The 15795-nt window shown below is 57.3% G+C and overlaps 1 protein-coding gene across 1 annotated transcript; it reads left to right on the top strand.

Annotated features, from left to right (window-relative positions):
* The first annotated feature begins 373 nt into the window (after positions 1 to 373).
* Positions 374 to 9866, top strand: SHOX (SHOX homeobox). Its single transcript, XM_069463904.1, has 5 exons — positions 374 to 647; positions 3891 to 4099; positions 7913 to 7970; positions 8086 to 8174; positions 9621 to 9866. Exons 1-5 carry the CDS (start codon positions 374 to 376, stop codon positions 9864 to 9866), a joined length of 876 nt encoding a protein of 291 aa, XP_069320005.1.
* The last annotated feature ends 5929 nt before the right edge of the window (positions 9867 to 15795 follow it).

The following is a 15795-nucleotide window of genomic DNA, read 5'->3' as shown; positions in this document are numbered from 1 at the left end:
TCGCGCGCGCGCGCGTTCTGCCTTCCAAAAATTTGATCGTTACCTCTCCGCACCGAGGTGCACGGACGCCAAACAGTGATGAAATGAACAGAAAGCCAATTGCCGGGCTGGGGGTGGGGGAGAGATAGCGTCTCTGCGTGCGTCCGCCGCCGAGCCGGGAGCCGTAATTGCTGCAGACAGAGAGCGCGGGGGGTTGGGCCGAGGTAGCGGTGTATAAATAGTGAGATCTCAAATTCAAAGGCATAAATAACAGCAGCCGGGATCCACCCTCACACGGACCGTCCTCTCCGCCCGGGGAGGCGTGCGGACCGCAGCCCCGTCTCCCAGCCAGCCCCGCCGAGCCCCGCGGACCCCCTCGCAGCCCCGGCCAGCCATGGAAGAGCTGACGGCTTTTGTATCCAAATCTTTTGACCAGAAGAGCAAAGAAAGCAACGGCGGCGGCGGCGGCGGCGGCAAGAAGGATTCGATCACGTACAGGGAAGTTTTGGAGAGTGGACTGGCGCGCTCCCGGGAGCCGGGGAACTCGGACTCCAACCTCCAGGACATTACCGAGGGCAGCGGCCACTGTCCGGTGCATTTGTTTAAGGACCACGTGGACAATGACAAGGACAAACTGAAAGAGTTCGGCACGGCCAGGGCTGCGGAAGGTAAGCTCGCCGGGGCGCCGGCGCCCGGCCCCTCCTGGGGACCGCGCCTCTCCGGCACCGAGCTTGCCCGCCTGCCCCTCGCTCCGCGCGCGGGGAGGCCCCGGGCGCCGCGGCTCGCGCTCCATTCGACCCAAACTCTATGAATTTACCCACACGGCTCGGACGGAAAGGCCCGGTCTTACAGAAAGAAACCAAGCAGAGAAAGAAGCCGACCGGGGTAGCGCACAGACAGGGCAGAGGCAGGCGGGGGCGCCGAGGAAGCGTCGGGGCTGGGGCCGCGCGCCGCGGGCTTACTCGCTTCCCCCCGTGTTCGAGGGAGGCGCCGGCACCCGGAACTTTCCAGGGCGCGTGAAACCGAAGTCGGCGGCCACAGGGCCGCTGGGGGGGGGGGTGGTCTGTCTGTCTGCCCGTCTTTCTTACACGTTGTTTTACGCGCAGAGGAGAGGTCCACACACACACACACACGTTCCGGCGCCCAGCGGCTGCCTGCTCCCCGGACTAATCAATGGGCGGAGTGGAGAACGCGCTGGCTCCGTAGTTGGAGAGGGCACCGCTCCCGGGCAGCGCGGTACTGATTTCCTTTAATAAAAACTTTGCCCTTGAAACTCGAGTCGAGGCTCGATCTTGGGTGACGCGGGGGGAGGATGGAAGCCACTCCGCGCCCGCAGGTGGCCGGGGGTCTGGCCTGGGCTTGAGGGCAGGGAGAGCTGGTGGCCACGCGGCCGTCCTCTCCCCGAGACTGTCAGAGCGCAGCCGCCCAGCTGCGCGCATACCCGGCGCGGGGTCTCCTTCCTGCCGCTCGGCTCCTCCTTCCCCAAACCTCCGCGGCGGATCGGCTGGTTGTCGAGAGGGGTTGGTGGAGCGGGGAAGGTAGGTTTCCAAGGTCTCGACCAGCGGGCCTCTACGAACAGAGAGACTGGCAGCGAGCGGTACATCAGAATAAAGTGGGTTCCATTTCTCAGGGGCGCGGTTTGAGAGGGCTGTTAGTGTGCGTTTCTCTTTACAAGGAGAGGAAATACGGAAGCTGGTGGACCAGCGCTTTCTGGTCCGCTCTGGGTGCTGGTCAGAGTTGGGGTATCAAGAGGAACTCCCCGAGAAACTCTGGCTTCGTGCTTTTCTGGGTACGACGCCCTGCCGGGTGGCACGGCCTTGGAGCCGTGGGGTTGAGGCAGACAGCTTCCCGAGGCTTTGACCTTGTGGAAGCAAAGCTCTGGCAGAGGGTTAGAAATAAACCCCAGCTTGCTGACAGCCGGGGAAGAAAGGGCCCGGCCCGCCTTCCCTGAGGTTCACCCCTGCTCGCTGCTTCGCGCATCTGGCTCTATAATTCATACAAAGAGAGTTTGCTTTAGCGGAGACAAGGCTGCCGGCTGGGAGCTCCTTACGGCCTACAATTAAGCGGTTTCCAGCGAGCAACGGCTGTCCTTCCTGGAGGCCGAGCCCTTCCTCCCCACTGCCTGCTCCCCACCCTGCCTGTGAAGCCCCCGAAAGGAGCCATCGGGAAGAGAGAAAAGTGCCCTCAACGCCTGTTCAGAGTGAGAGGAGAATGAACAGCGGGGTTCGGAACATAGCAGCAGCAGGACAGGATAGTCAGACCCCAGCGGCACTTCTCCCCTTGGCTGGGTGTAGAGAGACCCCGGGAGGGCTCACAGCCAGGGTGACATTTGCCAGATGGAAGTAAAACACAGGTTGGGGAGACTCTTGGGCTCCCGTAGGAACCAGGAGCTCCTGGGAACAGAGTGTCCCCGCGGAGCGAGCAAGGCCAGCCTGGGAGCCCACGGGTGTTGCGAAGCCTGCCCCGGGCTCTTAAGGATTTCCAAGGCCGGCTTCTCAGCTGGGCTCCGTGCCTGGGGCTCAGACGTGGAGAAATGAAGGAGGAAGGAAGAATGAGGGCCACCTCCAGGAAGGGATTTACTGTGGAGAAGCAAGAGGGTGTTCTTGGAAATACAGTCCCTTTAGGAGGTGAAAGGAGATTTAAAGCCCACGTTGAGGCTAAGTGCTCAGCGCTCAGAAGCCTTAACAGGAAGGCTTTTAGGAAGACGAGAGACTTGGCTACTGGGGTCCACTTTGGAGACCCCGGTGAGGGAGGGGAGGACACCAGAATTTTCTCTTTTCTCTGGGTTTTGCTACCTTTGCAAGTTTCTGGGCTGCAGGCACTTCTAAGCGGCCTTGTGTGTGAGGCTCTGAGCACATTTCGGAGCTGAGCTCTTTAGGGTAGACACCGAATGCCCTGGTCTTACCCTTGTCATCAGGGGAGATCTAATTAGGGCATGGGCGCCCTGTGATCCGGGAGAAAGAGCGCAGAGGAGGAAAACACAAGGCTGTTGGAGGAGCAGTTTTTATTTTAAATCCCTGAGCTTGGAGAGGGGCTGCATGTCTGAAATTGGGAAGCAGAGGGTTTGGAGTTTGAGTCGCTCCAATGCTGACCTTGTGAGTTGCCTGGTGCCTGGGCGTCCTACCCTCTCCCCCAACAAATACCAACGCACTCATAATCCTTGGACGTCAGAAAGTGCCATTTTTGGCATCCTGGTGTGTGTCGGAGAGATAGAGACAGAGAGCTGGGGGCAAAGAACGGAGTCCAGGGACTTTCCTGCTCACGGTGGACCCCCAGCCCCTTGGTGTGAATTCAGATGTGGCTCTGCTTGGGGGGTCCGGGCTGCACCCCTGGCTCCACCACATCCCCCGGAAGGAGGCACCGACCGGGCTGGCGCGGCCCTGTCTTCCTTGCGCTGTAGCCGGGGGTAGCAGCTGTCGGTGGGCTGTACCCCAGCCTGCCCGGAGCCCGCCGGGCACCCTTCCCGGCCCGGGGACCCGACACTCGGGCAATTCTTCCCAAATTCTTTGACTTATTTAACACCCCTCTCTCCTTTAAAAAAAGAAGAAGAAGAAGAAGAAGAAGGTTAGGATGTGTCAACAGACGCGAAGTGGATAATTGAGGAAACTATTCGGAGATTAGGCCAAGAAACACCGCGCGGGCAAAGCCCAGGTTATTACCAAAAACAGCGTGTGTTCCCCAGTTTGCTTTATCGACTTGACGCAGGCCTTGCGTCACGGCGCGTTTGTTGTCGAGGCTCCCCTTCCACCGCGTGCAGACACTTAGGTTTTCACCACGTCGCGCACAAACAGCCACCGCGCGCGACCTCGCCCGCGCGCAGGACCCGCGGGCCGTGGGAGGCAGGGGCGGGCGGAGGGACTCGGGGAGCGCCGGCCGAGCGACGCCAGGCCTCAGCCCTGTGCCCTCGACAGGTATTTACGAATGCAAGGAGAAGCGGGAGGACGTGAAGTCGGAGGACGAGGACGGGCAGACCAAGCTGAAGCAGCGGCGGAGCCGAACCAACTTCACGCTGGAGCAGCTCAACGAGCTGGAGCGGCTGTTCGACGAGACGCACTACCCCGACGCCTTCATGCGCGAGGAGCTCAGCCAGCGCCTGGGGCTCTCCGAGGCGCGCGTGCAGGTAGGACCTCGGCCCCGCCAGGGCCGCCCGGTTCTCGGTTCTCGGTTCTCGGGAGGGCCCCGCTGCGCGCCACCCGGGCCCCCCGGGCCGCGGTCCCTTTCCAGGCTGGCTCGGGGCTCGCTGGGAGCCGGGGCCTTTGGAGACCCCACGCGCGGGCCTCGCGGATCAGTTTGCTGGGTTCGCACCAAGGGCACGTGTCCTGGCGGACGGGGTGGCCCTCCAAACCCAGGTTGTCAGGAATTTAAATCTCTATTTTCTGCCCTTTCCACGTTTTTTCCTATTTCCCACCTCCTCCTCTCCTAGGCAGCCTGGTCCTCGCGTCCTCCCCTCCGCTCTGCCCCCCTCCCTCCCACTCCGGGGAGGAGAGGGACTCCGCACACGGGGCATCTTGATGAGCAAGGCTCCTGCCCGCGCGGGGCCGGATTAGCTCGGGCGCGGGGCGCGCGCGGGGGCCGGGTCGGTCTGAGCCCCTGAGCGGCGCCTGAATCGGTGGTGCCCATCTGGCGTGCCGCTGTCGGCGGGGGCCCTGGGTGAGCGCAGCAGCACGTGCGCCGGGGGGACGCGCAGGCACAGCTTTCTGCGGCGTTGTAAATACTGAGTTATATTCATGCACCGATTTCCTGGGTGCTGCGGGGCAGCCAAGACTCCCTGCAAAGTCGCTTCCTCTAGGTACAGCCGACCCCACCTGGGAGGTCGGCCCTGCAAGCTCAACTCGGGCTCGTCCTCTCTCTCTGTTCTGAGCTGGACAGAAAGGCCTGGGAGACAGGGTCAGGAACCCCGGGCTCTGGGGACTGGTTGGAAATACATGAATTTAAGATTGCCAACCAGGGAGGCACGCACGGAAGGCAAAGGAGCTCTTTGCAAAAGCGGTTATGGGGTCAACGCGTTCCAACACAACTCGCCCCTCCCCCGGTGTTATTTAGGAAAGAAAGGAAATGCAAACGCGTTTGAAACGGAGGATTTTTACAAAAGTCTTTAATTGAAAAAAAAAAATCTATGTTTTCTGCTCGCAACATCCTCCCATCTTTCCGTGTTGCTGGGGCTAAAAAGGCTTCCTTAAGAAAAAATGAGCACTTCCCGGGCATAGTGGGCTTTTCTCCGCGGTGGCAGCGGCGGTCCCCACTACGGTCCGTCCTGGCACTTAGGCGCTCGTGGGTGTCGTGTGCCCCAACCCGTGTGTTTCGGTTTCTTTGGCCTCGGCGGTGGGGAGGAGGCTGGGCCCGAGAAGGGTCCCCCCCGACCCCACCTCGCTGTCCACCCTTCTCGTGGGGAAGATGGATGGCGCTGCACTCTATAAATTAATGAAAAGATTAAAGTTTCGCTGAAGGGGGCCATCAACTTTTATGTCATCTCCCAGTGTCGTTCTGCCCGGGATCTGCAATATCTCCCGGGCCTTGATGTACTGTTTCTATAAAAAATAAATTACTCGTAATTTAATTCCACACTCTTTTCTTTCCGTAGTCTATTACGGAGTCGCACCTCAGCAAGGAGGTGTCGCGAGGGGCGGAAAATTGGTTCCCGGGTGTCTCTGCACGTCTTAGAGCACACCCTAAAATTAAAAATAAAATATAGAGAGATACAGGAAAGGGAAGGGGCTATCGATGCACAGGCGGATGGAAACGAAACGACTGTAAAATAATAATAAAAGCAAACACGCGGAATAGGATGAGACCATTTTCTCTCGCCCCGGGGGGCGGGGGAGACTCGCGTAATAAAGAGCAGAAGGCGGAAAGTGTGCGTAAAAATCAGTTAGTAAAAACGTGGACGAGTGGTGGAAATTGGGAGGGTGGGGAGGGGCAGAAGGGGAAAGAAAATAAACTGGATTTTCCTCCTCCCTCACTCTGCATTGTTGGATAACCCTGTTTTCAGTGCAGCCTGTCCCATGTTGTTAGAAGCTAGAGTTTCAATTTAGTGTGGAAATTTGCTGTAAATAAATTGAGCGTCCTACAGAAGCTGGTCCCTTATTAACCTTTTATTTTTAGTGTTGTACTGCAAGCTCTTATCACCCAGCTGTCAGGGTTATAATCGAAAGTTATGAGACCGCGGTGAGGGGCAGACGGTAATTTAATTACAACAAATATCTTTGGGTTTATGGCGCAGAGCTAAATTAAATGTCATTATTCACTGTCTGTAATGGAAATCAAAAGGAAATCAGATTACGGCATTTGTGAAAGAAATCAGTGAGTGGTCCTTAATGAAGAAATAACTGTCTAAACCAGTGTACTGCGCTTTACTTAGCATATTCAGGCCTAATTGGAATTGATCGTGAATCACCCCAAGACTGATTTATGGCCGCTTAACGCAGCGGCTAATTCATCACTTTTATTCTTCATAATCTTATTTTTTTTTTTCCCTCCGCCTCCTCCCCTCGCTGAAGGGAAAGGGAGTTCACTTTCAGAGTTAAATAGGATTTCTGTTTTTGAAAAAAAAAAAAAAAAATGCCCTCTCCGAGGGGCAAGAGTTTGCTTTTGCGGGACTGCTGGGTTGCTCTGCAGAGGGCTGGATGGGGAACCCCAAGGAGAGGGGCGCGGAGGGCGGGCTGGGAAAGGGGTCCAGTCGGCCGGCGTTAGAGGGGGGCAAGGGGGAGATGCCAGCGCAGCCTTTGGAAATAGTAATTTGTGCATTTCAGCTTAAGGCCCGGGCAGGGGCCTTTTTTGGGGAGTTACTTTGCATGAGGACGTGATAAAAGTTTTCCAAGGTTCTGGGGAGCCAGTTCCTCGGGCAGCCGCATGGATGCCCTTCCAGGACGGAAACCGCTTCCTAGGAGCAGGGACGGGAACGTGCACCTTTGCTTTCTTGGACTGCAGGGTTCTTCCTTCCTCTCCCGGGTCCGCCGAGAGACTTCCCCCGCGCGGGGCCCCGCCGGTCCGGAGCCCTCCGGGTAACCCAGCGCTGCGGAATCCTGTCTTGGTGCTAATTATTGCGCGTGGGCAGTGACAGCCATGGCGGCTTGGGGCAGGCAGGGAAAGCTACCCCGGAAAGCCAGTTGGGAAGAATTCAGCGGCTACGAGGGGAGGAGGCTGCAGATGGAGTCCGCACGGCTGAAACGCACCGTGCTGGCGACACGGGCTGTCTGGGACGAAAGGGACTCGCGGGCTGGGGAGGAGGGGGCTTCTGGGTGGGGGAGGGGATTGCGTTCACACCCAAAGCTGGACGCCAGGCCTGTGAATTTAGCCAGACTGGGCGAGGGGCCCACTGCCCCTTCGCGCCCGGGTTCTTGGTAGGTCACCCCAAGAGTCAGAAGTCTTTACTGGGTAGAGCACCCGCAATGCAAAGCCTGCAATGTTGGGATGCGCTCGAGTTCGCTCATGGCTGCTGCAGTATTAACAGCAAGCCACCCCCACCTCCCCTGGGCTTCCAAGAAGGGAGCAGAGGGCATGGAAGTTTCTGGGCTCAGGGTGTTCCCAGCTTGATGGGAGAGGGGGCCCGGTTTGCAGGTACTTGCCCACCTGCTCACTCCGTACCTCGGTGGCTAAAGTCTGGAAGCAGAAAGTCAGGTGCTGCCCCAGGGTGGCGGGAAAGGGGGACGGGGGGGGGGAGTGCCCACACAGAGCGATGGAAACAGCTCGAGTTCGCTTCCACGGTTCCAGAACCCACTTTAGAAGGTGTAGACGGAGGCTCACGTCTCACTTGGGGGAGGGGGCGGTCAGGGAGGGCCAAGAAGTGAGTGTGAGGATTTCCAGCTCTAGGTAGCCAGCCAGGGCGGGGGCTGGGGGGCGTGGGGGCTCCTCCAGCGGCCTCCCCCCGGCTCCCACAGTGCGCGCCTAGGCCCGGCCTGGCTCACCGCTCTGCTCGTCTCTGTTTTGTCCCCAGGTTTGGTTCCAAAACCGGAGAGCCAAGTGCCGAAAACAGGAGAACCAGATGCATAAAGGTGAGTGTGTGGGGGAGGGGTGGCGGGGGGCGCGTGCCAGGGCCCCCGTGGAGCCAGGGACGGGAAAGTTCACATTTGGTTTCTTGGACGCTGATGGCTCGGTCTTTCCCCGCAGGCGTCATCCTGGGCACGGCCAGCCACCTGGACGCCTGCAGGGTGGCGCCCTACGTGAACATGGGCGCCCTGCGGATGCCTTTTCAACAGGTAGCCCGTTTTTCTTCCTCTGAACGGCGCGGGGGCCCCTCCTCCGCCCTCCCCTTCCCTCCCCCCTCCCCTGGCGTCCTAACACCCCCCCCCCCGCCCCTCCCGCCCCGCAGACTCCTCGGCTAACCCGCAGAAGAAAGGCGGCCGTTTTTACAAGGGGGCATTTATAGACGCGTTGGCACGTATTAAAATCAGGCTGTAAAACTACAAGAGTCACCTTTGGGAAGGTAGAAACACAAACCGAAACACAAATTTTACAAAATTAGGATGGGGAAAAAAAATCCCACCCACCCTGCTGCCGCCTGGCTGGGGAAGGCGGTGCCCCGCCCCTGTGCTGAGGTATCAGGGCTGGGGTAGACACCCACCCTCCTTTCGCCCGGAACCCCCTCCCCCCACCAAGTGCCCAGGGCCTCCTGTGGGGGCGCCTGCCCGGCTTCTGGACCTGGGCCTGGCCCCTCCACCTGGGACATGGGGGCGTTCCAAGCTCCAAGCAGAACTGGGAGGCAGCAGCGCGGGGTCCCAGCTTGGGCATGGGGCTGCCAGGGGTCAGAAGAGGACCACAGAGCCCCAGTGTCGCAAGGGCCACCCCTGCTCTGCACCAGGGTTGGGGGAGGAAGGGGAGGAGCTGAGTGGCAGGAGGCGCCGGGTCCCCAGGCCCAGCGCGCGGCGCCCACGTGCGCCCTATCTTGGCGCACCGGTTCAGGCCCCAGCTGGAGGGGCGGGAGTGCTCACGCAGCGGAGCAGGGGTGCTCGGGCACGCGGGCGCGTGGCCTCCACCCGCGACCGTTTTACTCCAAGGGGCCAGGCGGAGGTAGGGAGTGGGGTACACATAGACGACCCGGGAGCCAGCCACGTGCTGGGCTGACTGTCTCAGGCCAGAAGTAAGGGCCTCCCGGGGTCTCTCGCCCCTCCTCCATTCGACCTGTCCTGGTGCCTGGGATCGACCCTTCCCCACCGCAGGGCGGCCCCTCCGCGTCACCAGGACGGCTGCGCGCTGCCCAGACGTGGCGTCAGCCCTCAGAGTCCTCTGCAGTTAGGCCTGGCTGTGGGTGTCGCAGACTCGAGGAGCTGGCGTCCCTGGGAAAGGATGTTGGGGGAGGGGCGGGAGTCCAAGCCAAAGTGTAGACCCGGGGTCCGGGGGCGGCCGAAGGGTCAAGCACAGAGAAGGTGGAGTTCCCTGCGGGGGTGGCCCCATTCTGGTGCGCGTGGGGATCCGTTTGGAGTCCCCAGCCCCGGCTCGGTCCAAAGTGGCCAGTGGCCCCGTGGGGACGAGGTGGTCAGAGGACAGCTCCGGCTCTCCGGGCGGAAGGAGGAGAGTGGGGTGGTGGTCCCCGGGGTAGGGATAAGGGTGACCGCTGGAAGGGGGGAGGAGAGCCTTTGGGGTTTGTTGGGGCGGGAAAGCCCCCTGCCCCCAGCCGTCCTAACCACGCCGCGTCTGCCCGGCAGGTCCAGGCGCAGCTGCAGCTGGAGGGCGTGGCGCACGCGCACCCGCACCTGCACCCGCACCTGGCGGCGCACGCGCCCTACCTGATGTTCCCGCCGCCGCCCTTCGGGCTGCCCATCGCGTCTCTGGCCGAGTCGGCCTCGGCCGCCGCCGTGGTCGCCGCCGCCGCCAAGAGCAACAGCAAAAACTCCAGCATCGCCGACCTGCGGCTGAAGGCGCGGAAGCACGCGGAGGCCCTCGGCCTCTGACCCGCCGCGCGCGGCCCCGCGCCCGGCCCGGCCCGGCCCCGCGCCCCTGCTCGTCCCGCGTCCCGCACTCGACCCCTCCGAGCCCCCCACGGCCAGCCGGACGCCCCTTGGCGCGGCGTGCGTCCCTGTCCCGGGCAGCCTGGGAGCCCGCGGCTGGGGGCCTGGGGAGGGGGCCCTCCCGGGACCGCCCACGCGCGCCCCAGCCGGACCCTCAGTGCAGAGACCGTGCGGAAGAGAGCGCGGGCGGAAAGCCGTGCGCCCAGCCCAGCGCTCCCGGGCGTTGTCCGTGCGCCCCGGCCCGGGGGCCAAGTGGAACCCCGCGCGCGGCGCCGCGCCGTCCTCTGCCGCTGGCGTTGCTCCCCTGTGCATGCGGCCAACTACACACCTTTGCAAGAGCCTAGAGTATATTCAAGAAAAGGTCCCGCGGCTGGTCTCCGCTCCAGATGCCATTTCTTCGTTGCTGACAATTTAAGTCACGCCCATAAACTTTCTTTCATCCGAGGAGCTGCAGAACGGGTGTGAATTTGAACAAGGACTTTATCATCCGAGGCAGGGGCCGTGTTCTCCTCCCGTGCCTCCAAGGCAGCAATAACGAACGCGTCTCGGCCCAGGCTGAGGACCTGCGGGGGGATGGGGGGCGGGGCGGGGGGGTAGGAAGACCCGAATCTCCCAATTGGTGACCTTCCTTGGGGACCCGAAGTGTGGGCACGGCATGGGTGCCCACGTTTGGCCCCAAAGCACCGGGGGATTCCTTGTGCCATAGAACAGGCGACTTTATAACTTTTCCAATATTTGATGCCTGAATTGACTTTTTTTTTTTTTTTTTGCTGTTTTACAGAATTCAGACGCAAATGACTTGCATAAGACACGGACACGTGGTTTTAAGGTATAATATTCACGCAGCATTACCTTTAGTGAAATGCAATGAGGTGCAGGAAAGTGCAATATTGTAAATACTATAGATTTTAAAAAAGAAAAAGAAAAAGAAAAAAAGAGAAGACATTAGCCGTGCACTCTTGACCTGTCAGGGTCCCCAGGTGTGAGCACTCTTGACCTGTCGGCGCTCCAGGTGTGAGGGCATTAGCTTGTCCTGCGTGCTGTCGGTGCCTGGCCACACGGGCCCGTTGCGGAAACAGTGGACGTGGAGATTGTCCCAGACCCCGCGGAAGTGAGGTCTTCCAGCCTGAGGGTGCCAGGGTGTGAGTGCGGTGGGTGAGCTGTTTCTGGCTGGGAAGGGGCAAGGCTTGGTGGAGAGCTGGAGAGTTTGGAGAGGGTGTTTTATAGTGGCGGGCAGTCTTTTTAGCTTTTCTTTCTCCCCTCTTCCACCCCCTGAGGTTCCCCCAATTGTGCAAGCACCAACTAGCAACTGGTCATAGCCACTGGCCTGGAATAAGAGAGTCATCGCTTGAGAGGACCTAGCCAAAGCGTTCAGGGTCCACGACGTGTACCTGAGAAAAAGTCAGCTGGGTTTGAGGTGATGTGCTTTGCAGGTGCTGTGTGTGGGTTTGTGGAGGGCACAGCGCCGGGCTTGTCTACCTCGAAAATACATCTGCATTTGCTTTTCTTCTTGCCTTAGTTTCCTAGGCCTGCCCAGAGAGAAGCTGTCCTCTCTGCCATTTATTTTTCCTAACTGGCCACCCTGCTGGTGCTCACTAATGTTCCATGGTTAACTCTATTGCCCACAGAGGGTTAGATCTTTCCATATTAGGCAATTTTCTTTCTTCACACCTGATTGGGATACATCTCTCCGAGAGAGAGAGAGAGAGAGAGAGAGAGAGAGGAAAAAAGCAATTTTTTGTCCTTCCATGTAGGAGAATACTTCCTACCTTTTTGTGGAGCTGAAAGGTAGATTCCTTTGGACATCTCTCGTTGGTATCATCTGATATTCTTTACGCAAATCAAAAAGACCTTCAGGCCGGGCACGGTGGCTCACGCCTGTAATCCCAGCACTCTGGGAGGCCGAGGCAGGAGGATCGCTCAAGGTCAGGAGTTCAAAACCAGCCTGAGCAAGAATGAGACCCCGTCTCTACTAAAAACAGAAAGAAATTATCTGGCCAACTAAAAATATATATAGAAAAAATTAGCCGGGCATGGTGGCGCATGCCTGTAGTCCCAGCTACTCGGGAGGCTGAGGCAGGAGGATCGCTTGAGCCCAGGAGTTTGAGGTTGGTGTGAGCTAGGCTGATGCCACGACACTCTAGCCTGGGCAACAGAGAGACTCTGTCTAAAAAAAGAAAAAAAAAAAAAAAAAAAAAAGACGTTCAACACTTTTTATTTTGAAATTTTAGTAGCACTCTAAAATGCCAGAGAGGAAGAACGCAAGGTCATATCTTTAAATCACTTGCAACTATTTTTTCCCCTGACCCCAGACACGGATGGCTTTAAAGAGTTTGCTTTATTCATGCAGTTTTGGTTTTAAACAGCTGTGAATAAAAAAAAAGAGGGTCCTATATATACTCCAAAACTTTCCTCTAAATGCAAAGTTGCATTTTGAATCCTTTAGAAATAGCTTCATTCATCAGCACATGTAACCCTTGGCCAGAGTGGAAGGTAATATATGTCTATCCCTTTTTTTTTTTTTCAAAAAGGGTTACAGTAGTTTGTATCCAAACATAACCCTCTGTCTTCACTGCCTCCCGACAGAAAACTCAGTCCACGTGAGCAGATAAATGTGAAGTTCTAGTCTTGGTGGCATCTGAACTGTTAGAAAAGAAGCTACCTGCTCTCAGCTCTGCTGGGACACTGGGGACTCCAGGCCTTCCGGGAGGACGTCCCCTTCATGCTTGTTTTGTGTTTGGTTGAACTTGGACCGTGAGGCAGGTGTAACCCTCACTCGTGGGACCCCCCCAGACAGAACAAACCCAGAGCACTGTAGGAGTGAGTACTGCTGCTCAAACTGCCCGCCTTTGCTTCTGTCCTGGAAGAGAAGTCGGGTGACACTCTGCAGGGTGAGAGAGCGGTCCCCAAGCGTGGGGCGCACACGTCAGCTTTCTCTTTCTCCCAGAAACGCCAGGATAGAAGCAAATGAGAACAGTAGCTTGAGCTGTGGTTAGTTCTCTTCTCGCCTTCCTTTTTTAAAATTAATTTAATTTTTTTTTTTTTGGTTATCAGGAGGGATTTTGGAGACGGAGGGTGTGCTGAATGTGATTGTGTGTGGGTCTTGGTTTCCCAGGGCGTCTCTGTAGACCCAGGTGTGCCCACACGTGGGCCGTGGGAAGGGTGTGTTTGCCCCCCGGGACTCCAGACGTGGAATGTATGGGGTGGGTGCATATTTTGGCCGTTGGTGCATTCTGCTCAAAACAAGGTCCTTTTCAAGGTCACTCGTGTTACTTCCCAGTGGCATTTTGACGCGCTTGCTGGCATCGTGAGACAGATCACCGTGAACGAGAGCCGATTGGAGAGGGTTTCTCTGTGCCGTGTTGCTGGAGGCAGAGTGTTGGGTTGTGAGACCCACGGGCGTGTTTGTCGAGAGGAGTTGCCGGTGGAGCTGACGGCTGGTCCTCCGGCTGCCGGTTCCGCTGCTGTGACCGTGCGGGCTCCAGCCGCCAAGATGGGTTGAGCCAAGGGACGCTTCTTTCTGCTCCTGAAAACTTGGCCAGAGAGTTCCATCGAGGGTAAAAAGCGCCCCGTTCAGCAGAAACTCTGTTCTTACTGGGTTTGGTTGTGGTCCGATCTGTTTCTTCCCAATTCGCCGTTTTCCTTTCTTCCCTCCACACGACCGTGAGATACCAACAGGCCGTCTCACTGGCCGAAGGTGTTGCATTCGTTCTGTTTTGGCGTTAGATTGATCGGATGTTGGTATCGGATTTGATGGATTGGGTTAAGTGACTCTGGCGTGCTTTTGGGTTAAGTGACTCTGGCGTGCTTTGCGAAGCCCTGCTCATCTGCATCGCTCATAGTTAGATAAATGCACCTTCTCGAGGGAACAGGGATGTGCTCGGTGTTGACAGGAAGTCACGAAGCTGGTCATCTGATCGACTCGGTTTCCCCTGCACGGGAAGGAGGCCTTTGGCTATGCAGAGGACTCTCCTGTTGGAGGCACAACCTCTCCAAACTGCCCTGAGCCGGGCCAGGCACCCGGGTTTGCCCCATTTTCTTGGAAGCCTGCATTTCGGCCGTGGCCTTGTGTGTGTCCTCAGCCACGTGAGCACCTGTGGCTCTCTGCAAAGCCTGGGGACACCTGGACGTTTAAACGGGAAGAAGCAGGGGCAGCTTCCCAGCTGGTACCAACCCCCTGGGTAGGATGGAAGTAAAACCCCAGCCTGCTATGTTGTCCCGTCCGAATTTCCTTCTAACCCTCTTGATTTTTCCCCCCGAGAGAACAAATAGAACACTCTCACCCACGTCTACTCAGAGATCTCACCGCGGCACCAACGACTTACCATGAAAAAAAAAAAAAATTTTTTTTTTTTTTTTTCCAGGCACTTTGCTTAAAAGTCCCTTCTTTTCTCCACGTTTTGGGAGGTCGGGGTTGGGGGGTGGGGTGCGGGGGAGGAGAGGCGTTCGGCGGACAAGTTCGACGTTTTTTAAAAAAACCTGGTGCCTAATTTATTAAAAATTAGCTTAGTGAACACGCTGATTTTTTTTTTTTTTTTTTTGCAGTACACATGAAAACTTGATGCCATTTATAAATGTTTTATGGAGATTTGATATTTAATGAGAAAGCAATCGAAGGAATGTAAGAAACTATCCAGTTTCAAAGCTAGGAAACATGCTATTTATTGAAAAAGGCGATGGTTTGGCCGTTCCAGGCCGGTTGCGTGGCGTGGGCCCCCTCGGGGAGGCAGAGCTTCTCTGCCTCTTGGTACTGATATATATGGATGTGTTATTTATTTTTCTTTTTTTTTTTTTGGGTTGAAAAATTCATAAATATGTGCTATTTTAATTATGTTGGAGTGTAAATTTGACATTGCCGTGCATTTATTTTTATATTTCTTAAGGCCTGTTGCTTTTTTCCTCTCTCTCTCTCTCTCTCTCTTTTCCCTCCTGCCCGGTTTACACGCAGCGGGCGGGGGTCTATGACACGGAGGCTGTGTCTGCACCGACAGACATTTGGTTTTCAGGGATTGCTTCAAACGAAAAGAAATACCACGCCTTTTCCCCAAAGCCACAGTCGTAAACTCCGGTCCCGCGGCGGGGCAGGAACCCTCCGGCGACGGCGTCTTTGGCCCGGCCCGCATGCCCTCCTGCTTCCGTGTCCTTCTCGCGACAGAGTGTATTTTGTCAGACCATGTAGTATGAATGTACATCTTGTAAAAGTGGAATATAAATAAACTTATAAATATTTGTATTCACGTGTGAAAAAAAAAATAATTGTCACCTCTCCCCCCCGAGGAGGCCCGTGGGCGGGCGGGCGGCCGGGGTGGGGACAGGCAATCCTGGGTCTGCCCCCGGCTGGAAACTGGGCGCTGTTTTCCTGCCGATGTGGAAACGTCCTCTGGGCTTTTCTGGTGGGGGCCTGGTGTCCCGCCTTTCCAGAAGGCCGGAAAAGGACGAGGAGGAGAGCCCCGATCTGAACCCAGTCTGGACGGGGTAGCGGCTAAGGCGTCCGAGAGCAGCCCCCGAGCGCCTCTCTGTTGAGTTTTCTGTTTTCGTTTCGTTTCGCTCCCGGACAGTTGTCCGGATCGTGCACTGTCGCGTGGCCCGGTGGTGGAGTCATTTTGAAGGCGGATGGTGGGGGGAAGAAAAAAGAATAAATGGGGGGAAAAAATAATCAGCTTTTAAAGATGACAGCTTTTGTGTGTGTGTGTGTTGTTTTGGGTTTTGGCGTAGGTTTTTCTTCTCCTTATGTAAAGGAAAGCTCATGATTGGATTTGGCCGCTGTGACTGCTTCCCGGCTTTGATAAAAAACACATGTGAGGGGGAGGGGAGTGGGACGGAAGGAGGCCACCCACGCGGGGTCCCCCGCTGCGGCTGGGGGGTGGCCGGG

Source organism: Eulemur rufifrons, chromosome 30, assembly GCF_041146395.1.
Source record: "Eulemur rufifrons isolate Redbay chromosome 30, OSU_ERuf_1, whole genome shotgun sequence".
NCBI lineage: Eukaryota > Metazoa > Chordata > Mammalia > Primates > Lemuridae > Eulemur > Eulemur rufifrons.
The sequence above is the reverse complement of the archived record's forward strand: the minus strand, read 5'-3'. Positions and strand labels throughout refer to the sequence as shown.

Bases quoted from the DNA above. Each gene is read 5' to 3' on its own strand.
- SHOX (XM_069463904.1), top strand. From the start codon at position 374: ATGGAAGAGCTGACGGCTTTTGTATCCAAATCTTTTGACCAGAAGAGC. The intron at 648-3,890 runs GTAAGCTCGCCG...TGCCCTCGACAG, and splicing joins CACGGCCAGGGCTGCGGAAG to GTATTTACGAATGCAAGGAG. The intron at 4,100-7,912 runs GTAGGACCTCGG...TTTTGTCCCCAG, and splicing joins TCTCCGAGGCGCGCGTGCAG to GTTTGGTTCCAAAACCGGAG.